This window comes from Lactuca virosa, chromosome 9 (assembly GCF_052849685.1).
Source record: "Lactuca virosa cultivar CGN04683 chromosome 9, Lactuca_virosa_CGN04683_v6, whole genome shotgun sequence".
NCBI lineage: Eukaryota > Viridiplantae > Streptophyta > Magnoliopsida > Asterales > Asteraceae > Lactuca > Lactuca virosa.
In genome coordinates this window covers 173,511,213-173,535,096 of record NC_136434.1, presented here as the reverse complement: position 1 = coordinate 173,535,096, position 23,884 = coordinate 173,511,213, and the positions used below count along the sequence as shown (strand labels likewise).

General features: G+C 37.6%; 1 protein-coding gene across 1 annotated transcript; it reads right to left on the bottom strand.

The window, feature by feature from the left end:
- Positions 1–17,120: 17,120 nt before the first annotated feature.
- LOC145136701 (L-ascorbate oxidase homolog) lies at positions 17,121–20,024 on the bottom strand. Its single transcript, XM_079070808.1, has 8 exons — positions 19,697–20,024; positions 19,490–19,599; positions 18,957–19,227; positions 18,755–18,857; positions 18,312–18,657; positions 17,852–18,214; positions 17,672–17,750; positions 17,121–17,492 (listed from the first exon to the last, which is right to left on the bottom strand). The coding sequence occupies exons 1-8, from the start codon at positions 19,832–19,834 to the stop codon at positions 17,289–17,291; spliced, it is 1,614 nt and encodes a 537-aa protein (XP_078926934.1). The 5' UTR covers positions 19,835–20,024; the 3' UTR covers positions 17,121–17,288.
- Positions 20,025–23,884: the final 3,860 nt, after the last annotated feature.

Sequence of the window (23,884 nt, the reverse complement as noted above, 5' to 3'; positions counted from 1 at the left end):
TCCGATTCCGGTTTTCCGGTTCTAAATCTCATCCCTAGTTGTGACTCGTATGTTTCTATCCATTATCTTGTTGATTATGTTTTGTGTTATGCTTATATATGTGCCTCTGTTAGGTACATTCCTAGTAAAATCTTTGCCTGCTCTTGTGTTGTTTGACTCGGGTGCGAGTCGGTCCTTTGTATCTCGTTCGTTCAGTAGGGGGTTTGATATGCCTATTGGGGAGTTAGAGTGTCCGTTGCGGGTTTCTATCGTCAACGAACACGGGGTTTATGCGTCATCAGTGTATCAAGGTTGTGTAATGGAGATCTTCGTGGGTGCCTTATTCGATCGATCTGATCCCTATTCCCATGGGGTATGTTTGCGTGATTGTGGGTATGGATTGGCTGAGCCGGTTCGGGGCTATGATTGATTGTGAGGGCTAGCGCATGGTAGTTTGAACCCGAAGTGGGGGAGAACTAGTTATCTATGGAGAGGGCACCGGGATGGGTTTAGGGTTTTGTTCAGCATCCAGGGATCGACAGTATATTCAACATGGGTGTGTGGGCTACTTTATGTAGTGGAAAAACGAGTTCGGGATCAAGCTTCAGTTACAGAGGTACCGGTTGTCAGGGAGTTTGCAGATGTGTTTCCGGAGGAGTTGCCCGGTGTGGCTCCCGAGAGGCAGGTTGGGTTTAGGATTGACCTTGTGCCAGGTGCGACCCCGATCACCAAGGCGCCGTACCGCTTGGCACCGCCTGAGATGTAGGAGTTGTCATCTCAGCTGCAGGAGCTGCTAGGCAAGCAGTTCATCAGACCGAGCAGTTCTGTGTGGGGAGCGCCGATATTGTTCGTCAAGAAGAATGATGGTTCACACCGGATGTGCATTGATTACTGGGAGTTGAACAAGTTAACGGTGAAGAACCGTTATCCCCTTCCGCGGATTGATGACCTCTTCGATCAGTTGCAGGGTGCATCTTGGTTCTCTAAGATAGATCTGAGGTATGGGTATCATCAGGTTAGAGTAAGATAGGAGGACGTAGAGAAGACCGCGTTCTGGACTCGTTATGGGCATTACGAGTTCGTGGTAATGCCATTTGGGCTCACCAATGCGCCTGCGATGTTCATGGATTTGATGAATCGAGTATGCAAGTCGATGCCCGACCGTTCTGTAATTTTGTTTATTGATGATATCTTGGTGTATTCCAAGACCAGAGAGCAGCATGCATGGCATCTTCGCGAGCTTCTAGGGGTTTTGAGGCGAGAACGGCTTTATGCTAAGTTCTCGAAGTGTGAGTTTTGGTTACAAGAGGTCCAATACCTTGGGCACCTCATTAACCAGGATGTGATTTTGGTCGATCCGGCCAAGATCGAGGCCGTGATGCAGTGGGAGGTTCTGAAATCTCCCTCATATATCAGGAGTTTCTTGGGTTTGGCAGGGTACTATCGGAGATTTATTCAGGATTTCTACAAGATTGTGGCACCCCTCACTCGTCTGACGAGGAAGGGGGTGGATTTCCAATGGGGCCCTGAGCAGCAGTCAACATTTGAGACTCTTCGGCAGAGATTATGCGAGGCCCCGTTATTGACCCTTCCGAAGGGGACTAAGGACTTTGTGGTGTTCTGTGATGCATCCATCACCGGTTTGGGGGCAATCCTCATGTAGTGGGGACGTGTGATTTCTTATGCTTCGCGGCAGCTGAAGCCGCACGAGACGCGATATCCCACTCATGACCTAGAGTTGGGGGCAATGGTTTTTGCCCTCAAGATTTAGAGAAACTATCTATATGGGGTCCGTTGTACTATCTACACATATCATAAGAGTCTGAGGCATAATATGAATCAGCCAAACCTGAACATGAGGCAGAACAGGTGGCTAGATGTAGTCAAGGATTATGACTGCAAGATCATTTACCGTCCGGGTAAAGCGAATGTAGTGGCTGATGCTTTGAGCCGCAAGTCGGCTGGGTCTTTAGTTGGGGTGTCGTGTATGAGGATATCAGTGGATTCCTCACTTTTGGGATTGATCAGGGAGGCTCAGGCCGATGGTGTTCGGGAAGAGAATTGGAAGAAAGAGAGGATCAGGGGTGAGATTTTCAGATTTGTCTCGTATAGTCGAGGGTTGTTGACCCGATGTGGTCGGGTATGGTTTCCGATGTTTGGCGGGATCAGATAGATTGTGTTGGAGGAGGCTCATAAGTCTCGTTTTTCTATTCATCCGGGGGCCACCAAGATGTATCGGGATTTGAGATTGAGCTATTGGTGGCCGTCTATGATGAGAGAGATAGCATGGTATGTTGAGAGATGCATGACCTGTAGGATGGTCAAGGCTGAGCATCAAAGGCCGGATGGCAAGCTACAACCTCTATAGGTTCCCATATGGAAATGGGAGCAGATTTTGATGGATTTTATCACCAAGGTGCCGAAGACGGCAAAAAGTTTTGATGCTATCTGGTTTATCGTGGATTGATTGACCAAGAGTGCCCACTTTCTGGTGATTCGGGAGAGTTCTTCGACCGAGAAGTTGGCCGATGTGTATGTTTGCAAGATCGTTGCTCGCCATGGGGTTCCCGTCTCCATTGTTTCTAATCGTGATGTTCAGTTCACCTCTCGTTTTTGGCTTCCACGAGGAACTGGGCACAAGGTTGCACTTCAGCACTACTTATCATCCGCAGACCGACGTCCAGAGTGAGCGGACGATACATACCCTTGAGGATATGTTGCGGGCCTGTGTTATCGATTTCGGTGGGAGCTGGGACTCCTACCTACCTCTTGCGGAGTTTTCCTACAACAATAGTTATCACTCCAGCATTGGTTCTCCGCCCTTCGAGCTCTTGTATGGGCGGAGATGTCGTACCATGGTTTGTTGGGTTGGGGTTGGTCACAGGGTTATGGGGCGGACCGAAGTGGTCATTCAGACTACAGAGGTGATTCAGCAGATCAGGCAGAGAATGAAGACCGCTCAGAGTCGGCAGAAGAGCTATGACGACCGACGTCGACCCGAGTTGGAGTTTCAGGTCAACGACATGGTATTACTGAAGGTCTCACCTTGGAAAGGTGTGATACGCTTCAGGAAGAGGGAAAAGTAGGGGCCCCAGTATATTGGGCCTTTTCGGGTGATTTCCAGGGTTGGCAAGGTTGCTTACATATTGGATCTTCCTGGGGAGCTCAGTCAGATTCACATCACTTTCCATGTTTCGTAGCTGCGAAAGTGCGTATTGGATAAGGATGCAGTGGTTTCCTTGGATGACATTCAGGTCGATGAGCACCTGAACTATGTTGAGAGGTCGGTAGCTATCTTGGAAAGGAAGGTAAAGGTTTTGCGTAGCAAGGAAGTACCTTTGGTAAAGGTACAAAGGCAACACCGAAGGGGCTCCTAGTGGACCTGGGAGCCGGAGGCCGAGATGCGGGAGCATTATCCAGATTTGTTTGCCGCAACAGACTTCAAGGACGAAGTCTAGTTCAAGTGGGGGAGAATTGTAACATCCCGTTGTTCAGGTACTTCTAAATTCATCCCTATAATTCTATTTCATGTCAAATTGGTCCCTAAGTCCAAGAAATATGCTTTGAAGCCTTAGTGACAATTTCGTAATTTGGGCAGGAAGAGCACGCCAAGCGTACATGTGTGTACGTTGAGCGTACTAGTAATGTCATGAGGAAACCCTAATTTTTAGGGTTTGGGTGGTATTTAAGCAACATTATGGTTCATTTCTGAGCACATTTTCAGCCTCCACATCCTTTGAGACGTTTTTGCAAACCGTAGCCCCCTTAGTGTGTGTTTTGAGCTCAAGAGTGTGTTTTTGGTGTGTTAAAGGAAGAGAAAGTTGCATCAAGGAGCCTTGAAGTGGAAGCAAGCTTGTGGATCTGGGATCTTAGCCTTCTTGAGAAGCTCTAGAAGGTATAAATTATATACCTTGATGTCTTGGATGTTAGATCCCATTTTTGGGTGTTTTATGTTGCTTTTCTTGTCTCAAAGGTCCCATATTGTGCATGGTTGGTTATTGTTGTTTTGAGCTGTCCTTCCAGACCCTAGGAGGGGTCCTAAGCCATAAAAATGAGGTCCCAATTACTAGAATTGTTTCATGCATCTTGTAGAAGGTATTAATGGATTAAGACCTTGTGTTAAGCACTTTGTAGACTTGTAAAGTCATAAAGTTGGAAACTTTATGAATCTAGGATGCATTTGGACCGTAGATATGAAGTTTGGGCTTGAGTGCTTAATCCATTAAGCACTTAATGAACTTTTTGGGGTTGTTAGGTTATGCCCTGCGCAAGTGGGAGTACGCCCTGCGTACTCGGTCAACCACCCCAATGGTGGTCAATGCAAGGCTTCGCGTACGCTAAGCGTACCTCCGGAGTACGCCCCGCGTACTCGCTGTCACACCCCGATCCTTGTCGGAATCGATCGAGGCGTGATATATTGTTCAAAGTCTCATGACAACTATGTTATAATATGATTAGATTCAATTAAGTATTAAGTATGCAAACAAGATCCACAACATACAAATACAAATCCAAATATGAACAACATTTATTACATCAAATTTAAATAGTCTTGTGGATTTCTAAGGCACAACCTATTTTTCATCAACTTCATTCTTCAAATCTGCATCATGGGTAAAAACAGGTCAACTACGAGAGTTGGTGAGTAATCTAATTTTAGTAGAGAAAATTGTGAAGTTGAAACCTTTATAATTGGAAATTTGTTTTCTTTTGAAGTCGGCAAACAATTGTATTTGAGATAACGGTTTATAAATCAAAAATTGATTAACAAATGATAACAACAACAATAAGTCCTCACCCTATATATACATATGTATATATATATAAATATATATAGGATGGAGCATCTAATCATCATACACACTCAACCACGTGCGATCAATCACCTTAGCGTCCCAAGGCGGGGTGGTCAACCCAATAGCGCTATTATTGTCCATAACGTACCTCAAGAATACGGGCATAGTCATGGAGATTAGACTAAAAATGGTAATTCACTACAAGTACATGTAGCGTAAACAAACAATAGTTATACAATTAATGACTCACGTATAAATGTCCCAACAATGTCTCAATTGTGATAAAACAATAAAATGAAGTTGGAACATATTAGAACCACATGATACACCCCAAAAGTATTGAAAATTATAAAATATGGGGTAGATTACTCACATTAGTCCCAAAACGAAATGCGTGTGTCGTACGATAGACGATTCGGGTCAAAATGACGTAGAACCTAATATAATTAATAGTTTTGGTTTAGGAACTGCTAAACGAGAATGGAGTATTAATACAAATAATTAGACACATATTCTTATATTAGATGAATTAACAATAATTCATTTTGATTATAATATTAAGGTATTTATTTGTTAAATGAATTTTAAATTGAATTACTTACTTTGCATAATTAATTTATATTTTCAATTTAGGCCAGATTTTAATAATTTCTTATTAAAATAATAACTTGCCCAATTATAATTATTTACAGATTTTAACAATTATTTATATGAAATAATCATTAAAATGCATTTTTACATGCTTAAATACTTAGGAAAATAGTTTTAAATAGTAAACAGTATTGAAAAATTATGAAATTATTAGGAAATCATTATTTCATACAATATGAATTACTGTAAAATTTGTATATTTTTCTGAACTGTTTTAGTATTTATTTAATATTTTAATGATTAAACAACACAAAATTCGGGAAAAATAGTAAATGATTCTCAAAAAATCTGTAAAATTAACCATAGTTTTATAACATGATGTAGAGCTCAGTGTATAAGTTTCAGATATTTGTGACTATGGGAAGTAGTTTTTATATATTTCATTATTAATTAATCAATAAAATCATAAATAATAGTAAAAAGTAATATAAATGCATGAAACTTCATATATCATGTTTAATCAGTATACAGGTCATCCCAGAATTTTCTCAGAATTTATTGAATGCAAAAAGTATTTTATGTGAATTATTGCCCTACTTTATTGCAATAATTATAGTAATTCAATAAAAATAAATTATTTTCTGAAAATTTCCAGAACTTCTTATTTTATTGATGGGATTCAGAGAAAAATCAGGTTTATGCATAAAATGAGTTTTAGATATTTTGGTGGATTTAATTTGTTTCTTGTATGAATATGAAACTTTTAACAACATACCTTGATGAATGCTTCAAGAGGGATGAAGATTTGAGTATAATAGATTGTTCTTGGATGGAATATGAGTATTCTTGGAGGAAATTTTGAGATTGAGAGTGAGAGAAAGAATAGAGAAGGTTTAAGTGGTGAAGAGAATAATATGTTGGGAGAAAAAGGAAAGGAAAGTGGATGGGAGGTGTGAGTGGGAGACCATGGGAATAATCTTTTTGCTTTTGGTGGTCTTCATAATTTCCCACTAACACAAGCATCTTTTACATAATTAATATAAGAGTTTTATAAAATTTAATGTAAAGTTTATAAAAATAGAGTTTTATAAAATTTAATGTAAAGTTTATAAAAATGGAGTTTTATAAAAGATGAGTTATTATTTGATTATAACAATCTACTTTGATTTGAAGTTTAATTATAGCATTCAAGTTTGATTCTTTTAAATTTAATTAGAGCATTATACTTTGATTTGATTTTAATATGGTATCATAATTTAATTTGATTATAGTTATAACGTTGTACTATACTATGTTGCTATTAACGTCAATTTATATCGTAGTGTATGAGTTTCGATCCTATTAGCGTCAAGTAATCTTGAGTAGGGTTTGAATGAGATTGCGAGAGGTTTCGTTTGTGATCTTTTTGAGTGTCCGGCTTCGCAACGCAAGGTCCATAGACCCCGTTAAGCCATGATTTAGTAACCTACACAATCCCGATGATTGTGCAATAGTGTTTTATCGCTTTGGTTCATTGTTTAGCACTGTTAAGGCTAAGGAAAATCAAACACATGAACTTTCCAAATGATGTTTTCTCATTAAAATAGCGAATTATACATTGATTACATAACGTAAACCCTATCATACAAGGGTTAATGGAGTTGACCGGTTTGACTAGTTGACTTTGTTTGACTTTGACTTGACCGAAATTTGATGGTTGTCACATCATCCCCCCGTTAGAGGGAATTTCGTCCCGAAATTTGCATTTTGATTGGGACTTCAAGAGTTTGGAAAAAGATGTGGAAAACTTTTCGTAGTACAAGAAATTGATTATGGTGAGGAACAACCCTCCTGATGTCACATGATGACCTTGGAAATTTCTTATTGTAACTTGAACTGAGTCAATTTAAAAGGAGTTTATTGTTTTGGGATGATAGAGTATTCTTTGTGTGCTTTTATACTCCCTGTTTTATCCTTGGTATTACCACTATGAATATTTTATAACGTAGTTAGCGAGTTCTATCATTACGAATGTTTCAACAAATTTTGACGAAATTTGCATTATAAGTCCTACAAGTTCTTTTATAGTCGATTGACGTAAACTAGTCGTATATCATTAAGATTGCAAGGGCATTTTGGATGGGTGACCCCGCCTTAAGCCCACAACCAAACAAGGAACAGGGAATGAGGCGGAATCACACATTCTAAGTCCATAGAATCTTAATGATATATGACCATAATGTTTACACTAGCCCTCATAGATTCCAGGGGCGTAGTACTATTGGGCTAGAAGTAGGAATTGTAGTTCAAAATAAAATAGTTATAGGCCTGCTATCTTCAAACTTGGGCTTTGGCCCCTCCCGATTCCTAATCAGAATGGTCCAATACTCCCAATTCTCCAAGCGACCAAGCGGTATCAAGAAATCAAAATCGATTCATCCCCATTTTCCCAATTCGCTGCCTATCTCGCCTGCTGTTCGTTTGTCGCTGTCTCGCCAAGTCAGTCGCCTGGTCTCACTCTCGCCAATCGCCATCGCCAAGTGCCCAAGTCCCCATTCTCACTTCACAGAAATCAGGTATGTAATCCCGAGACCCAAATCCTGTTCAGATGTTCTTTCTTTTCTGATTGTAAGATTGTTGATTGTTGGTGTTGGCGTATTGCACTGCTGCTGCTGTTTTCTGTCAATTTGTTGCCTATTTATGCGTTACTACTGTCTTACTGAGTTTCCTTTTAATTTGGCTGTCATTTGCGATTTGGCGATTTGCCAATTTGATTTATAAGTTATGAACTTATAGATTTGGTTATGCTTAACAGCTTGTCAGCTTCAAACAAAACTGAAAAGTGACAACAAAGATTGATTTGGTTATTGTTAAATGAGTTATTGGTTATTGTTCTAATTTTGAATTTGATTTTGTTTTGATTGGATCAATTGTTGCTTCATTTTGATTTTTCTAGATATAATCATGGGAAAGATGAAAACATTGAAAGAGAAATTGTTGTCTGCTTACTAATATATCATTCATAATCTGTTTTTAAAGACATTAAAGGCTGTCGGGCTGAGTTGTAATTCTTTTTCTAGGTGTTTTTGGTGTTTATTTGTAGAAAACAATCTGTTTTTTTTTTAATTTTAATTTCAGTTTATAATATTTTCGCCCCCCCCCCCCAAGTTAATTGTTCAAGCTCCGCCACTGATAGATTTACTAGTAAAAACCCTGAGTTTTTTTTTACATAGATGATAAGACTTATTTGGGTTTTGCCGTGTTCTCAAGATTCATGGTTTATATACTTGAATCGATGCTAGTTTTAGTAATAAAAAGAAATTTTGAATTTAAACGTCGAGGTTAGAAGCTTGTACTGATATTTAAGGGGTTAAAAAATAAAATTTTATTAGTTACCTATAGCGACACACAAGTCATAATTTGCATGTGTGAAGACTTGGAGTACTTTCTAATTGGTTCGTGTGTGAAGACTTGGAGTACTTTCTAACTGGTTCATGTGTGAAGACTTGGAGTACTTTCTAATGAAAAGTGTGCTACTGGGGAAATTTGAAACTGGTACGTAGCTTCAAAGTCAAGAATATGCGGTAGGCATGTGATGTATTAAATGCATGAGGCACATAAGTCATAATTTGCGGCAACATATACGTATATGTGTGTGAATTGAAGAAGAAGGTTACAGTTCAAAGACCATATATATTCATTTCCTCTTTATTTGTTATTAATTACTTCTCCCACTTCACTTATATAAATCATCACATTCTTACCGCAACTTTTAACTTCTCCCTCACAAATGGATCCACCTGCAGATCATCAAAACCCCATAGATGACCTCGATTGGTTTCAGTACTTTGATCATCAAGATCTTTTCAGGTATATATAAACGTCACTCATTACCCCATCTTTCGCACAGAAAAGTGATTTTGTCTATATTGATCAAAACATGGTTTGGATTTGTAATGATCAAAAAGAGTCTTTCATCGTGTTGGATTTGATTATCTTGAGTTTTTTTTTTTTTTTTTTGGATTTTTGCAGTGGTGACATGCTCGACCATCATGATTACGAGTTGTCGGAAAAATTGCATGAAGTGCTCGATCAGAACGTTTCCACAGTACTTAACAAAGATCAAAACATCATTTCTAGAAATGAGTTTCACGATTTGGATCCCCTTAAAGACATAAGCTTATGGGATTGTTGGGAGGATGGTAATATACCATTGGTTAGTTTCAGTGAAGACTGTAAATCCGGCGGTGAGGCTACAGGTAGTTCTAGTGCTGCCACCACTGATCACGGTGGCCGGAAGGTGGCAAATAGATTGAGACCATTGGAGTTTGAAGAGATAGCGAAGTACTTTGAGATGCCGATAATCATGGCAGCAAAGGAACTAGGGATAGGGTTAACATTGTTGAAGAAAAGATGCAGAGAGCTAAACATAAACAGATGGCCTCATAGAAAACTTAAGAGCCTTCAATCCCTCATTCAAAATGCCAAGGTAAACTACGATAATAACCTTCTATACATTACTCATGCATGTATGCATGCACTTGGTAACCAAAGTTGTTTTGGTATTTTCTAAAATTTTAATTATTAGTTTCTTTATAACATAAACATAGGCCCTAGGCATATGCCACATCGAATCAATTGTTTTACTACGATTTCTGATTTATATTTACATAAACTTAACTCATTGTAAATTTTATGAACTCACACGAAAAATATATTGCATCTACCTAAAAAAACTAGGAGTTGGGATTAAAGGAGGAGGTAGAGACGTTAGCAGGGCACAAGAAGATGATGGAGAAATTGCCAGGTATGGAATTGACAGAAAGAACAAAGAAGCTTAGGCAAGCTTGCTTCAAAGCTATTTATAAGAAGAGAGGACTTAACAATCCTTAGTTCTTACCTTTTCTTTTAGCCATTTTGTTATAATTAGTGGATTTTAATCTACATTGTATGTATTTTTCTCTTGATAGATTGATACCCTTTTTAGTTTCATTGTGTTTGTCTATTGATTTTTTATGCAGAAAATTTTGTATAATTTGGGTATTATAGTTTGTATTATGTATTTAGCTATATTCTAGATTGCCGACACGACTACGTTGACGACTCTATACCAGAGGTCTATATAAATAGACTTATGAATTTAGTAGGAATAACTTGATTATAATCTTGTGATTTGTTCCATGTCTGATCCACTCCTAAGATTCACTCGACATGCCCCCAGTTATGTGTAATTAAAATTTTATTAGACTGTTGATCCTAATGAGTCTACCCTAAGTCCACAACCAAACAAGGAACATGTCAACTATGAGAAACACGCATATGGACTTGTGAGTTATTTGTAAATTGATTAGGGAAATAAAGTTTTTTTTTTAGACATTGTTGGGTAAAATAATTGTAAAACACTTGTTGGGCCATGGTTAGGAGTGTTGGGCACCTTTTGGGCTTTCCATGGTTACTAAATGTGAAACATGTAGCACTTGCGTGGGCCCCCACAAAACTAAGTTTTCACATTTCTTTCCCACTTCTAGGCCCACTAGGGAACTTAATAGTCCAATGAGTTGGCCATTTTGGAGTGTATCCTTTCGGATACGTTTGATAAGGTCGGGTATTTTGATGGCTCAAAAGTAATGTGAATGACGCGCTTTGGCCTATAGGTTTGGGAACTCTCGCCTTTGGTCCCCAGATAAGCAAACTGGTCCCTCGGTTGATTGGGATGTATACGAATGCTTACCTAGTCAGGACTTTCGGGCTACCGGCACCTCCCCCTTCCAGTTACTACGCGTCCATTACTATGATCCTACCCAACTAGAGTGGATGACTTTGAATTTCCTATGAGCTCTACGGAATACATATATGTATATACATTTTGTTAAACAACTTGAGTATGTGTGTGATTTTCAGAGAAAGTGGAGAATATTCACAAGTGTATGCACACATATAAGTGTCAGGAGTAATACGTATGCACATAAGGGAGCAATTAACACACAAAGGTATTCCTAGGATTTTCTAAGTGCGAATTGCATGCAGTTGTGTGTGCATTTTATAAACTAGCATACGAGAGGACCCTAGAGGCTATAGACTAGGTCAAGGCAATTAACCTAATTCCCTATAGTCAAGGGCTCTGATACCAATCTGTCACACCCCGATCCTTGTCGGAATCGATCGAGACGTGATATATTGTTCAAAGTCTCATGACAACTATGTTATAATATGATTAGATTCAATTAAGTACTAAGTATGCAAACAAGATCCACAACATACAAATACAAATCCAAATATGAACAACATTTATTACATCAAATTTAAATAGTCTTGTGGATTTCTAAGGCACAACCTATTTTTCATCAACTTCATTCTTCAAATCTGCATCATGGGTAAAAACAGGTCAACTACGAGAGTTGGTGAGTAATCTAATTTTAGTAGAGAAAATTGTGAAGTTGAAACCTTTATAATTGGAAATTTGTTTTCTTTTGAAGTCGGCAAACAATTGTATTTGAGATAACGGTTTATAAATCAAAAATTGATTAACAAATGATAACAACAACAATAAGTCCTCACCCTATATATACATATGTATATATATATATAAATATATATAGGATGGAGCATCTAATCATCATACACACTCAACCACGTGCGATCAATCACCTTAGCGTCCCAAGGCGGGGTGGTCAACCCAATAGCGCTATTATTGTCCATAACGTACCTCAAGAATACGGGCATAGTCATGGAGATTAGACTAAAAATGGTAATGCACTACAAGTACATGTAGCGTAAACAAACAATAGTTATACAATTAATGACTCACGTATAAATGTCCCAACAATGTCTCAATTGTGATAAAACAATAAAATGAAGTTGGAACATATTAGAACCACATGATACACCCCAAAAGTATTGAAAATTATAAAATATGGGGTAGATTACTCACATTAGTCCCAAAACGAAATGCGTGTGTCGTACGATAGACGATTCGGGTCAAAATGACGTAGAACCTAATATAATTAATAGTTTTGGTTTAGGAACTGCTAAACGAGAATGGAGTATTAATACAAATAATTAGACACATATTCTTATATTAGATGAATTAACAATAATTCATTTTGATTATAATATTAAGGTATTTATTTGTTAAATGAATTTTAAATTGAATTACTTACTTTGCATAATTAATTTATATTTTCAATTTAGGCCAGATTTTAATAATTTCTTATTAAAATAATAACTTGCCCAATTATAATTATTTACAGATTTTAACAATTATTTATATGAAATAATCATTAAAATGCATTTTTACATGCTTAAATACTTAGGAAAATAGTTTTAAATAGTAAACAGTATTGAAAAATTATGAAATTATTAGGAAATCATTATTTCATACAATATGAATTACTGTAAAATTTGTATATTTTTCTGAACTGTTTTAGTATTTATTTAATATTTTAATGATTAAACAACACAAAATTCGGGAAAAATAGTAAATGATTCTCAAAAAATCTGTAAAATTAACCATAGTTTTATAACATGATGTAGAGCTCAGTGTATAAGTTTCAGATATTTGTGACTATGGGAAGTAGTTTTTATATATTTCATTATTAATTAATCAATAAAATCATAAATAATAGTAAAAAGTAATATAAATGCATGAAACTTCATATATCATGTTTAATCAGTATACAGGTCATCCCAGAATTTTCTCAGAATTTATTGAATGCAAAAAGTATTTTATGTGAATTATTGCCCTACTTTATTGCAATAATTATAGTAATTCAATAAAAATAAATTATTTTCTGAAAATTTCCAGAACTTCTTATTTTATTGATGGGATTCAGAGAAAAATCAGGTTTATGCATAAAATGAGTTTTAGATATTTTGGTGGATTTAATTTGTTTCTTGTATGAATATGAAACTTTTAACAACATACCTTGATGAATGCTTCAAGAGGGATGAAGATTTGAGTATAATAGATTGTTCTTGGATGGAATATGAGTATTCTTGGAGGAAATTTCGAGATTGAGAGTGAGAGAAAGAATAGAGAAGGTTTAAGTGGTGAAGAGAATAATGTGTTGGGAGAAAAAGGAAAGGAAAGTGGATGGGAGGTGTGAGTGGGAGACCATGGGAATAATCTTTTTGATTTTGGTGGTCTTCATAATTTCCCACTAACACAAGCATCTTTTACATAATTAATATAAGAGTTTTATAAAATTTAATGTAAAGTTTATAAAAATAGAGTTTTATAAAATTTAATGTAAAGTTTATAAAAATGGAGTTTTATAAAAGATGAGTTATTATTTGATTATAACAATCTACTTTGATTTGAAGTTTAATTATAGCATTCAAGTTTGATTCTTTTAAATTTAATTAGAGCATTATACTTTGATTTGATTTTAATATGGTATCATAATTTAATTTGATTATAGTTATAACGTTGTACTATACTATGTTGCTATTAACGTCAATTTATATCGTAGTGTATGAGTTTCGATCCTATTAGCATCAAGTAATCTTGAGTAGGGTTTGAATGAGATTGCGAGAGGTTTCGTTTGTGATCTTTTTGAGTGTCCGACTTCGCAACGCAAGGTCCATAGACCCCGTTAAGCCATGATTTAGTAACCTACACAATCCCGATGATTGTGCAATAGTGTTTTATCGCTTTGGTTCATTGTTTAGCACTATTAAGGCTAAGGAAAATCAAACACATGAACTTTCCAAATGATGTTTTCTCATTAAAATAGCGAATTATACAGTGATTACATAACGTAAACCCTATCATACAAGGGTTAATGGAGTTGACCGGTTTGACTAGTTGACTTTGTTTGACTTTGACTTGACCGAAATTTGATGGTTGTCACACTCGCATGGGTTAGCCTTGTTGAGTTGACTCGGCTGGGTTGACTCAGTTGACTTAGTGGGTTTGACCAGTTGACTTTGACCAAGTTTGACCTTGAGGACGTTTTGGGTATTTTGGGATTTTAATGGAATTGGTCATTTGGTGGAAATAGGTATCGTTTAGAGAGATGAGATTCAGAGTCGGGCCTCATCAGTTCTGTTCAGTTTGTGAGGTGAGTTTTCCTCACGGTTCTTGCGGGTCGAAGGAACCGATGCCGGCTAATTGTATTGATATCCGATTATGCATGTTATCGTATTGTAGTGATCTGTTAGATCGATATCTTGGTATATAGGATGATGCTATGCTTTAGTGATATGTTAGATCGGTATCTTGGTATATAGGATGATGTTATGCTTTGGTGATCTGTTAGATCTGTTTGACTGGTTGTAGACTGTTATATGATTATCTGTTATATGTGCACATGTTTGGTCGGTGGCTGAGGCTTCACTGCTTTGTACGTAAGCCAACAGGCCGGGGCATTCCAACCCGATGGTTGAATGGGCCTGAGGGTATTCCATCCCGAAGATGATTGGACCCATATTATGTTGGCATTCCAACCCGATGGTTGATTGGACCCATAGTATGTTGGCATTCCAACCCAATGGTTGATGGGCCTGGGGTATTCCAACCCGATGGTTGATTGGAACCATAGTATGTTGTTATTGTATATGTGTTATTAGTTTGTGTGTTGGTACCGTGGGGGAAACTCATTAAGCTTTGGGCTTACAGTTTTGGGTTATGTTTCAGGTACCTCAAATGATCGCGGGAAGGCGAATGCATGATCGTGCACCTACTTGTGTTTTGGATTTATGATTTTGGGGAAAACTCTGATATTAAACATGTTTTGAAAACTAAATTGTAAACAATGATGATTTGTGGATTGATTTTAGAAGTTTTAATTTTTCAAGAATTTTTTGGATGTTACAAACGGGGCCTCCTGGAGGGGGGGGGGGGGGACGGGACTTCCAGTCCTCGTCCCCACCCTAATTTTTTTAACAAATATTCCCCATATGAGATCGGGGCCTCACGGATTCGGGATCCCACAAGACTTTATGACATCCTTAGGGACAAACTAGTTTTTTTTTTATTATTCAATGTGGACACTTACTCACAACGTTTATTTTCTATCTTTCTATGTAGGATGTCATTGTCAAAAGTTGTTTCTCTACCATCACCATTAGCATCTGCCTACTTCTTACCTCCCTTAACTTGTTTTTATGAAATTGTGGTAGTGTTAGTGTAAACATTTTCTTCTGGTTACTAGGGATGTTTTTATGATATTGTGTAGGGATGTTTTTTATGAAATTGTGGAAGTGTTAGTGTAAACATTTTCTTCTTACTAGGGAAGGTGGAACACATTGACCATGCGTAAAAACTGTGGTAAATATACATCCACCCTAATTTTTTTAACAAATATTCCCCATATGAGATCGGGGCCTCACGGATTCGGGATCCCACAAGACTTTATGACATCCTTAGGGACAAACTAGTTTTTTTTTATTATTCAATGTGGACACTTACTCACAACGTTTATTTTCTATCTTTCTATGTAGGATGTCATTGTCAAAAGTTGTTTCTCTACCATCACCATTAGCATCTGCCTACTTCTTACCTCCCTTAACTTGTTTTTATGAAATTGTGGTAGTGTTAGTGTAAACATTTTCTTCTGGTTACTAGGGATGTTTTTATGATATTGTGTAGGGATGTTTTTTATGAAATTGTGGAAGTGTTAGTGTAAACATTTTCTTCTTACTAGGGAAGGTGGAACACATTGACCATGCGTAAAAACTGTGGTAAATATACATCCACCCTAATTTTTTTAACAAATATTCCCCATATGAGATCGGGGCCTCACGGATTCGGGATCCCACAAGACTTTATGACATCCTTAGGGACAAACTAGTTTTTTTTTTATTATTCAATGTGGACACTTACTCACAACGTTTATTTTCTATCTTTCTATGTAGGATGTCATTGTCAAAAGTTGTTTCTCTACCATCACCATTAGCATCTGCCTACTTCTTACCTCCCTTAATTTGTTTTTATGAAATTGTGGTAGTGTTAGTGTAAACATTTTCTTCTGGTTACTAGGGATGTTTTTATGATATTGTGTAGGGATGTTTTTTATGAAATTGTGGAAGTGTTAGTGTAAACATTTTCTTCTTACTAGGGAAGGTGGAACACATTGACCATGCGTAAAAACTGTGGTAAATATACATCCACCCTAATTTTTTTAACAAATATTCCCCATATGAGATCGGGGCCTCACGGATTCGGGATCCCACAAGACTTTATGACATCCTTAGGGACAAACTAGTTTTTTTTTTTATTATTCAATGTGGACACTTACTCACAACGTTTATTTTCTATCTTTCTATGTAGGATGTCATTGTCAAAAGTTGTTTCTCTACCATCACCATTAGCATCTGCCTACTTCTTACCTCCCTTAACTTGTTTTTATGAAATTGTGGTAGTGTTAGTGTAAACATTTTCTTCTGGTTACTAGGGATGTTTTTATGATATTGTGTAGGGATGTTTTTTATGAAATTGTGGAAGTGTTAGTGTAAACATTTTCTTCTTACTAGGGAAGGTGGAACACATTGACCATGCGTAAAAACTGTGGTAAATATACATCCACACTACTTCCTCATAAATTTATCGCTACGTTGTTTATAGTCATTTGGTAGACCGATTACGTCAGATGTCCCCGGTAGTTACTACGTGGTTAGGTTACTGCTTCTTGTTTGGGGTTTTGCACTTTTTGGCCAATTTTAGGATCCTTTGCTCGAGTTCATCAATTGAGATGTTTTATTCGGATACCTTGCTCGAGTTTATAATAATTACAACATACATATAGATTACCGTTTGCTTTTGCACTATAAATGTAATTCCATAACCCCAAAATAAATATATTGAACCATTTGCTACAACCAAATTAACCACATTTAATTCAAAGAAAATATGTTGTACTAATTCGAAATTTCTTTGTATATAACCTCGTAAACAGCCTCTCTTTCATTACTCCTAAACAAATGCTTACTTTATAACCAATTTTAAGGTTGATGTCCAACCGCCCGCCCACAAAGAATAACATTATTTGGAATCGGAGCTTCATCTCTCCAAGAATTAGCCGGCGAGTAAACTCGAAGATAAAACTGTTGACCTAAATACTGTCGAGCCCAATTCTCGGACCGCACATTCCACATTCCCACGTTATCCAAAGGCATGTAAACCGCGGTCCATGACTTCGGGTATACCTGAAACCAAAATACCAAATTTTCAGCAACCCCTGAGCTGGACCACACTGCGTATCAGAAACATCATGTGAGATGTAAATCAGATACACAACAAGCCCAATGCCCACAAAGAGCCCAATCCACGTTGAAATTAGAACTCCCACACTGCAACTGTTGACACCTGGGATTAAAGATTGTACCTGTACGGTAACACGTGAAATTGTGTCGCGTAAATTGTAGCTAGTCCGGCTTGCCTCTGACCATTGCCCTCCATCCATCCTGTTATTGTCACAATGTAACAAGTTATTTGGATATCAGTTGCCAAAAACAGTACAACCTATTCTGTTCTGTCATGTGAGTTTTGCAGAATAAAAGATTACCCGACAACAAAGAAATGGTGGCCATCAACATGCCAAGATTGTACGGTATCTTCCGGATTCTCAAACACGACCTCCACATACCCTCTAAAATCCGCCGGCATTACGGCGGTTTGCAGGTTCACACCACCACTCGGGCCATCCTGAATGCTACCAAGACTAAAAACACCCGAAATCTTGAAATAATCAGCAAGCTTAAGCGGTGTATCTGGTAAAACAAACGAGACACTATTAACCGCATATCTCTGCTTCCCACCAATAACCGGTGCAGAATTCACAACCCTAATTGTCCGAGTCGTGTTGATCAACCCGTAGTGATAAGACCCCTGTGGGTTTGGCCTTGGTCCACTCGCAGTCAAATTTCGCCTATTTCAACACAAAAAAGACATGTATGTGAGTGTTAAGTGTTAAGTTCATTGAGGCATTTCATCGAACAGTTGGTGTGTGAGGCATTTTGAATTACCTGAGTGATCTTGCTTGGTTGAGTGACCAGTCGATTTCAGTTGTGGGTCCACCAGGAGGTGTGTCATCGAGACCACTGACTGCGTTGCTGTAGTGTAGAGCCGATGTGGTTGTGAGGACTGGTGTGGTGAATCGGGTTGAGACGATAATGTAGTAATCTTTAGGAGGTTGGTCGGTAGTGACTAATATGGAATAAGATTGACCCAAATGGATGTCGATTGAATCATATGTGTTTTGTAGTGAATGAGTTCCTTCTACTTCAACTAGAATTAGCTTATGACCTTGGATTCTGAAGTTTATTGAAGTTGTTAGACCAACGTTTGATACCCTGAATCTGTAAGTTTTACCTGTAAAAATAGTTTAAACGAAAAATCAACAATCTTGTTGAATGTTGATTATTAACACGATGAGTGATTCAAGATTTGAACTTTACAAAGTACGAACCTTGATCAACGTTAAATGTAAAGCCATTTGATCCACGCCCGTTGATTAGAAGGCCATCTGGGAACGGAAGATCATGCCCGTTGTCCAGAATTGCTTTTAGATCCTGTTAAGTTCAAGAAAAGAAAAAAGGAAAAAAAAACCGATCTACTTTCAGCTCGGCATTTCATAGAACAGTTAGACTACTCAAAAGACTAGGACTCACAGTGTGGTTTTGCTTGAACCAGTCTCCGGCGAGTACTGTGTAATCTCCGGCAGGTGGTGAGAAGGGAACTGGAATAACTGAGCGACTAGCGACTTTGATGCCACCATAGCCTCCGGCAGCCTTGTGGAAAGCAAGTGAAGGGAAGTAAAAGAAGCTACCGATCTGATCTTTCACTTGAAGATTGTAAGTGAAGTTTCCCCCCGGCGGGATCGGGCAGTTTGTACCGAAAACGCCGTCTTGCCATGAGTTTCTCCGTTGCATAATCCCATTCCTAAAGTACAAGTCAGTAAAGCACGAAGATGCAAAATTAAGTACAAGTCATAAAGCACGTTGAATATGAAGACGAATTTGCAAGTCCCAAAGTCATTAAAAAAGCGATTTAATCTAATAAAGTACAAGTCATTATAGCATAGTGAACTACAAGAACAATATGTATGAGTACAAGTCGCTAAAGCATGCTAAAATTTTATGAACAACCTGCAACTCCCAACCAAAAAAAGTCATAATTTCACATAGAAAATTGAAGAACTAACCAGGAAAGAAGAAACGGTTCATCTAAGCTATTGAAAACGTTGATGATCAAATTATCATTTGTTACAGAATCAATTTGAGGCCCTGGAAACTGTCCATTTATCAATATCCCCTGCACAGACAAATCGATATTTCTTCTTCTTTAATATTTACTTCTTCATCAATGGAAGCAAGATTTGTTGAAAAAGAAAAAGAAAAAGAAAAGGAACCTGTTGTTTAACTCCAAGAGGGTAAATATCACCATAAGTGACATTCCAAGTGAAGAACCTGTATGGGTCTTCGCCATTGATGAGCTGAAACAGAAGAAGAAGAAGCACCGACACCAGAAACGGCGACGCTTTGGTCATCTGGTCTGGCCTTATTCTTCTATGTGTATCTATATATATGCAGAAAAACGATGGCTTTACTTAACATGGACAACAAACAATCTCCTCTGGCCTTATTCTTCTTCTTTGATTTTTTTTTTAAATATATTTTTCTGCTTTATTGCTTTTTGGAATTTATTTTCTTAAAGGGGTTGGGATGAGGAATGAAAGGACCGACTCATTAATTTCAGTCCTGCCGACTAACATGCTTGGTTGTAATCCTCAATGAGTACAACGGAATGGCGCGTAAAAAAAAGTTCTTATTAAAACCACTTCTTTCGAAGATTTATTATTATTATTATTATTATTATTATTATTATTATTTTAAGGAAAAAAAAAAAGACAAACTACAAACTTTCTAAAATTTATGTAAAGTTAATTAATAGACAAAAAAAAATTTATTCGGAAAAATTGTCAAAAAAAATTTTATTCGAAAAAATTGTCATGTATGATAATAATATCTTAACCAACATAGGTTTTAAGGACTTTAGCAATAATATTTGCGAAAAAGGATAATGACTTAAAAGAGTAATATATATTTTGATTTGTAAATATTTGAACATAACGTTTTTTTTACCCATTTAACTTGTAGACTGTACACGTTGAATCCTTATGACCGGCTATTCCAGGTTAGCCGAAAAAATGACTTAATAGGGTAATATATTTCTCACTTTATACACATTCAATCTTTGATATTTTTTTTCACATTTAGTCATTCATATTTTTTTATTGCAAAATAAGTTTTTTTTGTTTCTGTACTCATTCAATACTTATTATTGATTTATTTAGGTTTTTCTCACGACGTCTTACGCGAGACAATCATTAATGAGGTGCTTGGGCTGTTGATGTTTATATCTATCATGATCTCGACTGCTTGGTTGCTTAGGTCTTGTGGTTTAGCTTAAGTATTGTGTTCTGAATGTCGTAACATTTTCATACGATATCGCATTTTAACGGTCTTTATATACACGTGTTCGTTTTTTTTTAATCTACCACAACTTTCATTTAGATTACTCACGTTAAAAAGTAATATATTTTTACTTATGAACTTTATATTCGTAGTTTTTTATGAATGCATGTATAAATGTTTTTTTTATAAAATCGCAAGTAAAAATATATTACATTTTTACAAGAGTAATCTTAACGAAAGTTCTAGTAGACTCAAAAAACAAACACGTGAATATAAAGACCGTTAAAATCTGATATTATATGAAGAAGTTACAACGTTCAGAACACAATACCTAAACCAAACCACAAGACATAAGTAACCAATCAATCGAGATCGCGATGGACATAAGCATCAACATTCCCAAACACATCATTAATAATTGTCTCACGTAAGATGTTGTGAGAAAACTTAAGGAAATCAGTCGTAAGTACTAAATGAGTACAAAAACAAAAAAGACTTATTTTGAAATAAAAAATATTAAGGACTAAATGTGCAAAAAAATATTAAGGACAAAATCTGCAAAAAAATATTAAGGACAAAATGTGCAAAAAAACATTAAGGACTAAATGTGTACAAAGTGAGAAATATATTACCCTATTAAGTCATTTTCCCGGCTAACTTGGAGTAGCCGGTCATAAGGACTGAATGTAACATTCATTTTCGGGTATGTCTCTTCTTAACCCTAAGTGCATATTCCCTTCTTTTTAGCCTTAAGCTAGTACGCGGGGCGTACAGGGTGGTACGCTTAGCGTACTAGCCTAGAGTGATCGTGCCTTTGGTCCACGTACACTGGGCGTACATTGAATACACATGGCGTACGTATGGTTAATGAAACCCTAATTTTTAGGGTATTACACCCTATTTAAGCCTTATGATAGCCTCATTTGGTCATGTTTAGACAACCTCCATCCCCTCTTGTCCAGAAATCAAAACCCTAGTGAGTTCTTGAGAGATTTTAGCCATAAAGTGTGATTGTTGGTGCTTTGTGAAGGAGAAGAATAAGTGAACCATTTGGATTTGTGCTTGGAGATTGAGGATCTGGGATTAGTTCATCATTTGCTATCCTTGTGAGGTAAAAATCTCCCATCTTGCTAATCTATGATGCTAGATCTAGTTTTGGTGCCATTTTGTGCTTTTTGAGTCCTTGGAATGAGTGTTGAGCCTCTTGATTCACTTCATAAGTGATTGATGTTAGATCTAGGGTTCTTTTGGTCCATTTGTCCATAAAAATGCAAGCTTTTGAGGTGTTTATGAACTAATGCATGTGTTAAGACCCTTTGTTAAGTTCTTTTGAGCTATAAAACCCCCCATTAAGCCATGCATGCACGTAAAGTTGCCAACTTTACGTGATAAACCACCTTAAGGAAGTCAGATATGAGTGTTGGGTTGAAGTATTAACTGATTAAGAGCTTAATGATCGAAGTTGGCCAAGTTGGGGAGTACGCTGGGCGTACGAGTTGGTACGCTGCGCGTACAAGCCCCAAAGCGAGTACGCTAAGCGTACGAGCTGAGTACGCCCTGCATACTTAACAATGGGCTTCTTGGTATTGGGCTCATGTTGAACCTTATGAGTCTTGGGCCTTGTTGGGCCATTAGAATTATATTTTTGGATTGATGCTATTTTATTGGAATCTTTTGGTTGAAGTCCCATGAAGGGATTTGGGGCCAATTTGGAAAATTGGGCCATATTTGGGATTTGGGTGATTATTATGGATTTTGGGCCTCTTAGACAGTTAGTTTGGGCCTTGGCCTTGGGCCAAGTCAGGAAAGGGTAAAAAGGTCTTTTACCCTAGTTTGGATGAAACATCCCAAAAATACAAGCCAAAAATTTCGTTTGAAAACATTTCTAAAACCATAATATCCAAATATCATATAAGAAAACCATAAGTCGTGTGTCTCAAAATGTCATAAAATATGTCTCATATCAAAACCGATGTCAAGATTATGTCAAATATATCAGAGTCTAACTCCCAGGCTAAAACTGTGGTGTATGCCATGCCATCATCCCGAGCCCTTCCCCTTGCTAGCTGAAGTACCTGAAACCAAAACTGAAACTGTAAGCACGAAGCTTAGTGAGCTCCCCCAAACTACCACATACCATACAATAACATATAAAGCACATACTGGGCCTTGCCCACTGCATCAGACTGAAGTCCGGAACTGACTAGGGCCTTGCCCACTGCATCAGATCGAAGTCCGGAACTAACTAGGGCCTTGCCCACTGCATCGGACCGAAGTCCGGAACTGACTAGGGCCTTGCCTTCTGCATCGGACCGAAGTCCGGAACTGACTAGGGCCTTGCCCTCTGCATCGGACAGAAGTCCGGAACTGACTGAAGATAGCATAACGTAATCATAACATATAACAATAATACATACACTGCATACTGCATCGGACCGCAGTCCGGAACACATAACACATAGACATGCCTGAATCACAAAGACATCAAGCATACTGAACTACTTCTCGGGACCACCCCGGCATCGGACCGCAGTCCGAAACTATTGATATCTATAGGGGCCGGCATTGTGGCCGTAGACCCGTTCCTACCGGAAGGAAATTCACCTCGTAAAGCTGACTGCTGAAGTACTGAGCGGGAAATGTCTGACTGCTGCTCCGGTAACTCCCCGGCTACAATTCCCATAAAGACACTTAGTCAAAACACTGATAACTATTCTTAGGGTAAAATGACTATTTTACCCCCGGATAAAAGTCAACATACTGGTCAAAGTCAACTTCCAGTTGACCTAACTTGCCGAGTTGGTCCACCAACTCGCCGAGTCCCTATCCTTTCTTCTATTCCTCAACCCGACTCCACTCATCGAGTTTAGCAACAACTCGACGAGTTCTCCTTCTATAATAACATCGAGTCATCCTTCATCTGACTCGCCGAGTTGTATGAACAACTCGTCGAGTTCTCCTTCATAGTATGAACACGTCCAGTCTACGACTCGCCGAGTTGTATGAACAACTCGTCGAGTCTGTTCTTGCGGGTAAGGAGATTGTCTTGGACTCGCCGAGTGTGTTCTTGCACTCGTTGAGTCCCATGATTCCTAGATCATGGCTCTAACGCAAAACGTCAC